Source organism: Nelumbo lutea, chromosome 2, assembly GCF_056320005.1.
Source record: "Nelumbo lutea isolate HS-2025 chromosome 2, American lotus-T2T, whole genome shotgun sequence".
Lineage (NCBI taxonomy): Eukaryota > Viridiplantae > Streptophyta > Magnoliopsida > Proteales > Nelumbonaceae > Nelumbo > Nelumbo lutea.
In genome coordinates this window covers 20,404,150-20,414,800 of record NC_142685.1, presented here as the reverse complement: position 1 = coordinate 20,414,800, position 10,651 = coordinate 20,404,150, and the positions used below count along the sequence as shown (strand labels likewise).

The window sequence follows — 10,651 nt, the reverse complement described above, 5'->3', positions numbered from 1 at the left end:
TATGTATCAACTGATATAGGTAGATCTTTTTCACGGGCCAGGCTTCAGACTCGGCCCATAAACATTTTACATTGTCTCAAGCTTGGGCTTTAGGATGGGTTCATTCAGAAGTTGGCAAAAACTCAACCCAGGTCCGACTCATGAACATGTTTAGATATAGTCATTGGCCAAACTCTAGAATGTTATTAGATTCTAATACTATTCTTTAATCCAAATAGTGGTAAAGGAGGAGAATATAATATTCCTGTACTTGATAAGATTCAAAATAAGGATAAAAAATTAGAGAGAAGGAACATCTACCAAGTTAAGATGGCCAAGAAAAATTAAAGTTTGGTAAATTCTTGAATGCAAGCTCACTTGTAGAATCTTTAAGGGTTGCTCTCAAGATTTATATCCAATTAACAAATTAGTTCATATATGACTTGAATTCATTTTTACCGAAAATTATGTGCGTTCCTTAGAAAAAAATCATATTTATATTATTTTAATTGTGATAATTCAAAAGTTTAGCATCTTCCTTTCTTTCATTTTTGTTTTCAGTCAAAGATTCCAAAAAATGCTTTACTTAAGTGGTACTGTTGTAATTTTTAAATAGATTGATTGAACATTTTGATCTCTATTTCTACAGGAACATACAAAAAGCCGACAACAATATTAAGGTGCCATTAGGTTCATAGGAATAGGGTTTGGAGTCGAACTGTTTGATTGGGTGGAATCGGAATTCTATATCCATTCTCGCTGTAATCACATTTCCCCATTTGATGGAATGGTCATTTTCTGCCCCTCCTTGGAAATGAAATCTCATTCCTGATTACACTTTTCATTCTCATTCCTGTCTGAATTGATCAGAATATGGAAATAGACCATTCCAATTTCAATTTCTATTCCGACTGCAAACCAAACAGGCCTTAAGGGTATATTTGGTTAGAAAGAAAAATGCAAACCTCCTTGTGTGGGTATGCATACTTGTATTATGTAGTAATAATCTGCGTCTATATAAGACCTTTGTTATTTACTAGGAGACCCATTGCAAGCAAAATGTAGAAGCAAAGTGTGGATGAATCAAAACCTAATCCAATCGTATTCCAAAGTCCATACAATGCCTTGGTTGATGAATACAGAGACGATACCAACTGAGTCATACTTATCTTATTATCCAATTTATATGTATTTTGAATTATTTTATATGTATTTACATCATACAAGTTTGCATTTATACTCTTTCCAAACTGAGCCTTAATTGGACCGATCTTCTTTTGGCAAGCGCCAAGCAGTAAAGATGTTGGAATGAGACTCGCCACTTGTCCCACAAGTAGCAAAGGAAAGGTTAAAAGTCTGAAAAAATATCAGACACGTGTATTTATTAGTGTTTGTTTTATTCTATTGAAAACAAAAACAACTGTCATGTAAGTAAAATTATATAAATTTTTGGTGACGTGGCATTTTTTTAAACAAAGCCAATTATGTTGTCTAACACCTCCTAAGATTAAAAAAGAAAAAAACAGCCAATATCATATGGTTTTTGTTTTCAAAAAACAAACTAATCATGTTGTCAAGTACTCCCCAATATATCAAATTTATAACCCCAATTTATTTATAACCAATCAACCATTATGATAGAAGTGATAACTAATTAGGAGATATTTATCAAATTTTGATTGGTCAAAAATCTTCTGGTATAATGTCTTTTCAACATCATAGATTGTCAATAGTGGAGTTAATAATTTTCTTTCGAGGGATCAAGTTATATAGATTTTTTTGGTTTATGACAATGAAAATTATATTAAATCAATTACACTATAGAGGTTTACAGCAAAAACAATACAATCATTGTTACAGCAAGTTTTAAATGCATAAATGATAAAGAGGGTGAGAAGACTGTCATATCATTTGGTTATAGGCTTTGTGGCAAATCCAAAACCCCGTAAGTATTACTTCATTCCTAATGTAAATGAATTACTTTTACCATGGTTTTTATTAGCAAAAACAAGAAAAAAGAGATACAGAATAAATGAAGTAGGGTTTAGAAAGAAAAGAGTGTAAGGGTTTGGGTCTACTATGGTTTTTTATGAAATTTTTTTCTAATTATGAGAATTAAGTGGAGATGCATTATAGAATTAGAAAATAGTCCTTAATATTTTAATAGGATTCTTTTTAATTTTTATTTTTTAAATGGAAGGGGGGAGGGGAGGGGGAAAGGACCCACTTTATTACATCTCCACTGCAGCTTTTCTAGAGTTTGGATTCTGAGGTATAACCCCATAAAGCCCATTCAGTACGGTCCCAATCCCTATGGTGGAAGAATTATGGCCTTTGATGCATTGTTTGTAACCCTACCATGACTTCAACTAATTCAAGGTGGAGTAGGCTCTAAATTTGTGGTTTTTAATGCATCACTAAAATAACTTGTTTGATTCAGATTCAAGGCCTGCATGGGTTCTAAGTTAGGGTTGACCGTAAGGCCTCGCTCGTTTATTAGTGAATAAGAGGGGATAAGTTGGGTGTCGTTTGGCAAGTTGTTTTTTTTTTTTTAAATTTGATGGAAAATTTTATAGTTAAAAGATATAATGGGCTTTTTACATAAAGTTCTTGTGAACCCATATATTGTTTGGTTGAAGATGCATCTTTCCGCACATTTTCCATGTGAAGATGAGATGAAAAAAGTGAAAAATCTCTATTTGGAGCTTCTTAAAAATAGCCCAAAATGAATTTCCCGCATCTTTTTGAGGTAGAGTCTTTTAGCGACTAGATATTCTTCCAACCAAACGAGAAAAGACAAAAATGTAGTTTACTAAGCTTCTAAACAGTCAATAGCCCATGCGAAAATACACACTAAATGAGGCCTTAGTTAATGGGTATCTCTTTCCCATTGACAAACATTACATTGTTATTTTTGCATTAAGTATTGGGCCCCACGATTAACAAAGCTTCATCAGCCCAGGTAAAAATTACCCATCTTCCAAGTAAATAAGTAACTTTCTCACATGGGGGATAAGCTTATAAAACATGATGAGACAAATTTTCTCTTTTTAATATGTAAAAAAAAGAAATCAAAAGAATACGGGTAAATGAACTTGAGTAAGTGTTACCCAAGAATAACTTATTCATAAACCAGGCTCGGGTTTGGCTTTTGCCAAAATTTGAACGGGCCTGGCCCAAAACCCAAGTACAACATAGTGCAAAGTGAAGCCTGAAGCCTTGCCGGTGAATAGGTCTACCCAATAAACATTTACATAAATAAGTGAGAAATTTGTAATGGGGCCCAAAATAAAATCCAAATCCGACTATGATATTGAAAATGCATGATATTTGAATAATAAACCATTAAAATCAATTAATTGGAATCATTTAGATTACGTTTAATTTGAAGAAAAAAATAGGAAAATGAAGAAAAAGATAAAAAAACTTGTATAAGATTTGTAAAGATTTACTTAGCTTTCCCTTCAAACCAAACATAACCTTATCGAAAATGATGATGGGCCTGAAGGTTATTATGCTGATAGAGGATTGAAACGTATTTTGTTCGAATTCCAACATTCTAGTGTTCTCAATTTCCACTTTCCCATCCATGTCCTGAAACCAGGAGATAATATCTAATTAATATATATTTATATTTTTTTATTTTAGTATTTAGTATTTCTAGGGAAATTTGGACTCGGAGTCTTCCATCTTCGTAATCGTAGACCCTGAAAGCGCATAAGTGGGACCTAGGCTTCTAATCTTACGGTGGTTTGTCCAATCTAATCCGAATCAGAGAACCAGATGGACTAGATCGTGAACAGAAAAGAAAAAAAAAGTACAAAAGTAAAAGCGAAATCTCTCTTTCTTCGGAAACACGAAATAAGGTCGGATATTATAAATACCCGAACCATTGTTCAGATCTCCCCCACCTTATTTTCTTCGCTGTTCATTGATTTCTCCTCTACTTATCTGCTCTCGCAGAGTCTCCCTTTCTCGATTTTCCAATATGAGTAAGCAAGCTGAATCCTCTGACTCGTAAGACTTCTTCTATCTCTGATCTCTTGTTGTTTTTTTTTTGTGCGTTTTCCACTTTCATTTTGGGATTTCGGTTGGATTTTTGCGTTCTAATGTTGGGTTTTCTGAATTACATACAGCAAGGGAACCAAGAGGGATTTCAGTACTGCTATTCTGGAGCGCAAGAAGGCTCCGAATCGGCTTGTCGTCGATGAGGCCACTAACGATGACAATTCCGTCGTGTCGATGCACCCTGAGACAATGGAAAAGCTGCAGCTTTTCCGTGGCGACACGATCCTCATTAAGGTTAAATTTCTAGCAACGTTCTTTCTAGTTTTGGTTCTTATTAATGGTTTGGTTCTTAGGGTTCTGGGTTGGTAAAAGTTTTGGACTCAGGCGTTTATATTGTGTGTGTAAATTTTGGCTTGAAGATGGTTAAGGGTTTCTTGAACAAGATGATTTTTATGTTAGGGTTGCTGAAAAATAGGGTTTTTGAGGTTTGCCAGTTCTATCAAAGTGTTTCGTATTCAAGGAAATTGATTGTAGAAGGTTTCCGGGAGTTGAGATGTAGCTGTAGGGATTGTGGTGGAAATCATGTTGGGTACTTAAGATCTATGGGCAGGTTTGTGTTTTAGGTTCTATGAAGTTTCATCATTCCATTGATGCTTTTTAGTTTTTAGTCTTCCTTTAATTATGTGGGTTTGCAAGGTTTCTTATTAGATATTATTAAGGGTTTCAAAATAGTTAGATAATGTAATGTATTGCAAGAGTCGCATTGTGGGTTTCTAGAGTTTTAGTGGATGTCAATTAGGTATCATGTACCTTAGAATTTTCCCCATTTAATATACAATTCGGCTAGCTTTCTTAGAGGGCGATGGATTTTATTAAAATGCTTTTGGAATCTGGGTTAAAGAGATATGCTGATAAACTTTACGTTTTTGCTTGTTTATGTCTTCAGGGTAAGAAAAGGAGGGATACAATCTGTATAGCCCTTGCTGATGACACATGTGATGAACCGAAGATTAGGATGAATAAAGTCGTCAGATCAAACCTGAGGGTTAGACTTGGTGACGTTGTTTCTGTGCACCAATGCCCAGACGTCAAATATGGGAAACGTGTGCACATACTCCCTGTGGATGACACCATTGAAGGAGTGACTGGCAATCTGTTTGATGCATATCTGAAGCGTGAGTTTCTGAACTGTGTGCATGCACCTGCTCTTCCTTCTGTTCTTTATCTCTAGTCTGTTGCCATGGACATTTCGCTTTTTCTCAGTGTAATCATTGTTTTGAGTAACATTGGGCTTCTTATTTGTTAAAAGAACTAGATTTAGAAGCACACCATTTGAGTGATGTGCAGTTTAGTCGGAAGATGGATGTACTAGTGAACTAAGCTAGTATGATCTCATTCTTATGGTATGATGTTAAGTTGGTTCTCCATTAGTAAGGATTTTGATTAAAAGCTTCAGTTTTGGTGCCTGGTCTGTGTTTTCCTGTTTCTATTTGAGATTAACACAAGAAATGTTTCTTCAAGCCTTATTGACTGTAGTTGATAAACATCCTCTTTGTTGACATTGTATCATCTGTCAAATGAAATTCTCTTGTTATGTTTTTCTGCCTCGTCACAAGGAAAAAAGGTTTGCTGGTTTATTTAGTTCCCTCAAGTGAAAAAAAACTAGTTTTTCTGATTTGAGATGTTACATTTGCAGCTTATTTCTTGGAAGCATATCGCCCAGTCAGGAAAGGGGATCTCTTCCTTGTTAGAGGTGGGATGAGGAGTGTTGAATTTAAGGTAATTGAGACTGACCCAGCAGAGTATTGTGTTGTTGCTCCATACACAGAGATATTTTGTGAAGGAGAGCCAGTGAAAAGGGAGGATGAAGATAGGTTGGATGAAGTCGGTTATGATGATGTTGGTGGAGTGAGGAAACAGATGGCTCAAATACGAGAACTAGTAGAACTTCCATTGAGACACCCACAGCTTTTCAAGTCTATTGGTGTGAAACCACCAAAGGGCATTTTATTGTATGGACCTCCCGGTTCTGGGAAGACATTGATAGCTAGGGCTGTTGCTAATGAGACTGGTGCTTTCTTCTTCTGTATTAATGGCCCAGAAATTATGTCTAAACTAGCTGGGGAGAGTGAAAGTAATCTTAGGAAGGCATTTGAAGAAGCTGAGAAGAATGCACCATCTATCATCTTCATTGATGAAATTGATTCCATAGCTCCTAAACGAGAGAAAACGCATGGTGAGGTTGAACGTCGGATTGTTTCCCAGCTCTTGACTCTTATGGATGGCTTGAAGTCCCGTGCTCATGTTATCGTTATTGGGGCTACAAATAGGCCTAACAGCATTGACCCCGCTCTGAGAAGGTTTGGAAGGTTTGATAGGGAAATTGATATTGGTGTTCCAGATGAAGTTGGGCGACTGGAGGTTCTTCGCATTCACACAAAGAACATGAAGCTCTCTGAAGATGTAAACTCAGGATCTACCCTTGTTTGGCATTTCCTTTTCTTGTTTGTATCTGTCCAACTGTTTTATTTAATTGTTGTCCTTGCTCCTTTGTGCAGGTTGATTTGGAAAGGATTGCAAAGGACACTCATGGGTATGTTGGTGCTGATCTTGCAGCTCTATGCACTGAAGCTGCTCTTCAGTGCATCAGAGAAAAAATGGATGTGATTGACTTGGAAGATGAAACGATAGATGCTGAGATACTTAACTCTATGGCTGTTACGAATGAGCATTTCATGACTGCTCTTGGGTCAAGCAATCCCTCTGCTTTACGTGAAACGGTAACTCTATGCAATTTCTAAGTAACTTGGTCTAGGTTTCTATTTTGATGTACATGTTCTTCTTGTTTTAGTAGCCATTCTTAACTTGAATTTTTGATGAGCCAGGTTGTTGAAGTGCCCAATGTCACTTGGGGTGACATTGGTGGCCTTGAAAATGTCAAGAGGGAGCTTCAAGAGGTAATTGAGAATTTAACATTGGGCCTAGAATGGTTCCTTTTTGCAATTGTATTATGGGATTCTAATTGATTTTGCATATGCTGCTTTTTAGACTGTTCAATATCCTGTTGAGCATCCTGAGAAGTTTGAGAAGTTTGGTATGTCACCATCAAAAGGAGTTCTTTTCTATGGCCCCCCTGGTTGTGGGAAAACCCTCCTTGCTAAGGCAATTGCAAATGAATGCCAAGCAAACTTCATCAGTGTCAAGGGTCCAGAGTTGCTCACCATGTGGTTTGGAGAGAGTGAGGCTAATGTACGAGAAATCTTTGACAAGGCCCGCCAATCTGCACCTTGTGTCCTCTTTTTTGATGAGCTTGATTCCATTGCTACACAGGTTTGGCTTTCCTTCAATGTATCTATTTTTTAATTATATTTGACTTGGGTGATTGTGTTGCAATTTTGGCCATTTGCATGTATATATTTATTCTTTTATTATGTATGGCAGAGGGGAAGCAGTATTGGAGATGCAGGAGGTGCTGCTGATAGGGTTCTGAACCAACTCCTGACTGAAATGGATGGCATGTCTGCAAAGAAGACGGTCTTTATAATTGGTGCCACCAACAGGCCTGATATCATTGATCCTGCACTCTTAAGGCCAGGCCGTCTTGATCAATTGATCTACATCCCACTGCCAGATGAGAACTCTCGATACCAGATCTTCAAGGCCTGTTTGAGAAAATCACCTGTTGCTAAAGATGTGGACCTCAGGGCTCTTGCCAAGTATACTCAAGGATTTAGCGGAGCTGATATTACAGAGATATGCCAGCGGGCATGCAAATATGCCATTAGAGAGAACATTGAGAAAGTAAGCTTCTTCCCTCTGTCATTAAACGTTTTACCTTGAGAGACATGTACTTAATGTTTGAGCACATGGATGGGCATACTAGATGCATTCATGCTTGGTGTCACAAGCATTGTGTACAATTCCTCATTATATTCATCCAACTTCTGAGTTCTGTTAAGATAAAAGGTAATTGTGTACAAGCAAAAGAGAAGATTGATGAACCTCTGTTGGTTGATTATCCTACTTGGTGCCACAACGATTATTTGGATGAGATTCACTATGCATTCTTCAGAAGTGCAGAGCCCCATCTGGATCTGTCTATTGAAATTCACTTTTGCCTGTAATTATTATCTATAGATCATGTAATTATTATCAAGTGTCTGGAGACTAGAGGGATCGAATGATAATGATTGGTTTGGTTTATCCAGGATATAGAAAGGGAGAAGAGGAGAAGGGAGAACCCCGAGGCAATGGAAGAGGATGTGGAGGATGAAGTGTCTGAGATCAAGGCAGCTCACTTTGAGGAGTCAATGAAGTATGCACGTAGGAGTGTGAGTGATGCAGATATCCGCAAGTACCAGGCATTTGCACAGACATTGCAGCAGTCAAGGGGTTTTGGCACCGAGTTTCGTTTCTCGGAGGCTGGAACTGGTGCTACTGGGTCTGATCCATTTGCAACTTCTGCTGGTGTAGCCGACGAAGATGATCTCTACAGTTAAGATCTTTTGTTTGTTACTTTGTTTTATAACCTACGCTACTATACGCTGATGTTATGTGTATCTAATGGGGAGGGTGGGGGGGCGGGGGGAGGGTTAAAGCTTTACGGGGGTAGGGACACTGGGTGTCTCCAGTTTAAAACTCGTATTTATATTTTTTGTTGTTATTATATACAATAGAGATGGGGAATTGAGGGTTGGCCATTTCTTCTGGGGCCAGCCATCTTAATTCCGAATTCATCAACAATTGCTTTCAAGGAAAGAATCATGTGGTTGATATTTTCTGGTTAAAATCCATCTAGTATTTGTGCCAATAAAACTTGAATTCTGGTGGTATACAGTATACTTGCTGCATGTGGAAACTTTGCTTATATTTCCTTTGTCATCAGAGTTCATAGATGCTCCTCCTCATATTTAGCAATGTTCAATTCGGAGGGTTCGCATAAATAATGCTTCTCATAAGACACAACTTGCCCCAAATGGGTTTCTGCGTCAGAACTCAGAAGGGTGGGGGTTTGTTGGTCAATAAGTATAATTTAATGATTGATCTCATAGTCTTATTAATGTTGGATGATAATAATAATACAGTCGGTCACTGCACTTTTGGGGTTTTGAACTTTTGGATTCCGTAACTTTGGTCGTTAAATCTTTCCATTGAGCATTGCTCAAACACCAAATTACCTATTTTTTTTGTTATTTTGGTACACACCATTTTTCTCTTTTATCATAGTCATTTAAAGATCCTTACTTTCACATATTTCTCTTTCTTTCAGAAAAGAAACACTTTAAAATGATTTGTGTTTTAGAATGGTTATTTATTTGTCTTCATCATTTTGATATTTTATTATTGTTAGCCCATGGAATAATGGGTGGGTAATTTAATAATTTACTTTCATCATTAATCCTGTTACCGGGAACAAAGCGCTGAATCTAAGAAGTTGAGGGGGTATTTGTTACAAAAGTTTGGAGTTATAAGGCTCTTTGTAAGGACTACAAATATAAATTCATTGGTGAGACCGTTAGTGTCTTAAATTACTCCTATGGTTCTTCATCTTCCTTGGTCTGTGTTTGCCGCCCAACTTCAGATCTGGGTTCCTTGATCTAAGAAACGGTTTCAGATTTTAGCGGGATGCGTGTATCCATGATGAATCAGTAACTTCGTCTCCGTTTCTAATACTTTACGTGATGATCTCTGATCCTGCAAATGTTGATAATCCAGATCTCTTGTACTTTCAATTGCCCCCAAGTTCACGACTTTGCAGACTCTAACATTGCGCCAAAATAAACCACAATTTGAGGATAGTGCTGTTGAGACAATTGCAAACTGCTGTCATAACCCGCATTGCGCCAAAATAATTGGGTCCGTTGGTAAGGTTATCAGTTTTTGATGTTTCTAATAATCGGCTTTTGGAGCCCATCCCTCCTTTGTTGGGGAACCAAACTGGGAATCTCCCCCAGTTCATTTGAAGGAAACAAGGACATTTATGGCTACCCATTGCCGCCGTTGAAGACAAAAGGGTTGTCCATGATGGAGATTGTTGGAATCGGTTTGGGGAGTGGGTTCCTGAGCTTGGTGCTTTTTACTACTATCTGTATTTGGTTGAGGGTTACAGAGTAGGAGATGGCCTGTGAAGAGGGGAAGTTAAATAATGCCTGGTTATTAAAATACATTAGTTGAAGATGTAAAAGAAAAATTTCAGGTATGATTGAATGAACCCATCATCGGTTGAGTTAGGTAACTAGAAAGACAGAGGACGCGAGTTCTTTTTCTGGGTTTTGACATTTTATTGTTGCGATTTCACTATCTTTGGAGCCTTTAACCATTTGTATTTTTCTTGATTTTATTTTACTCAAAAAATGCAAACTAATTTAAATATGGATTGCATACGTTCACCCATCTCCCATTCGAACAGTGTAATTTATTGGCTCTCTATTTATTGCTTTACAAATTACAATAGTTCATCACTGCTATCATGACAGAGCCTTGTAGGTATCGACTCTTCAAGAACTGTAGTGGAGCCCGCAAGGCATTCTAGCAGTCTCACAAGCGGATTGGCAAACTTGGATTTCAACTCCTCATCATTTCACTAGAGAGAGAGGGGCCGGAGGTGTAGATGATGAAATAGGGGAGAGAGAACGAAGGGGAAGAAGGAGAGAGAGAGGCCGGA

General features: G+C 37.4%; 1 protein-coding gene across 1 annotated transcript; it reads left to right on the top strand.

Moving 5' to 3' along the window:
- Positions 1 to 3,834: 3,834 nt before the first annotated feature.
- Positions 3,835 to 8,819, top strand: LOC148869033 (cell division cycle protein 48 homolog). The gene is made up of 9 exons (XM_088971822.1): positions 3,835 to 3,996; positions 4,116 to 4,281; positions 4,934 to 5,162; positions 5,684 to 6,450; positions 6,546 to 6,767; positions 6,873 to 6,944; positions 7,036 to 7,317; positions 7,429 to 7,788; positions 8,196 to 8,819. The coding sequence occupies exons 1-9, from the start codon at positions 3,968 to 3,970 to the stop codon at positions 8,484 to 8,486; spliced, it is 2,418 nt and encodes an 805-aa protein (XP_088827948.1). The 5' UTR covers positions 3,835 to 3,967; the 3' UTR covers positions 8,487 to 8,819.
- Positions 8,820 to 10,651: the final 1,832 nt, after the last annotated feature.

Excerpts from the sequence above, each read along its gene's own strand:
- LOC148869033 (XM_088971822.1), top strand. The coding sequence starts at position 3,968 with ATGAGTAAGCAAGCTGAATCCTCTGACTC. Across the intron at positions 6,945-7,035 it reads TCAAGAGGGAGCTTCAAGAG|ACTGTTCAATATCCTGTTGA; the intron begins GTAATTGAGAAT and ends GCTGCTTTTTAG. Across the intron at positions 7,789-8,195 it reads TTAGAGAGAACATTGAGAAA|GATATAGAAAGGGAGAAGAG; the intron begins GTAAGCTTCTTC and ends TGGTTTATCCAG.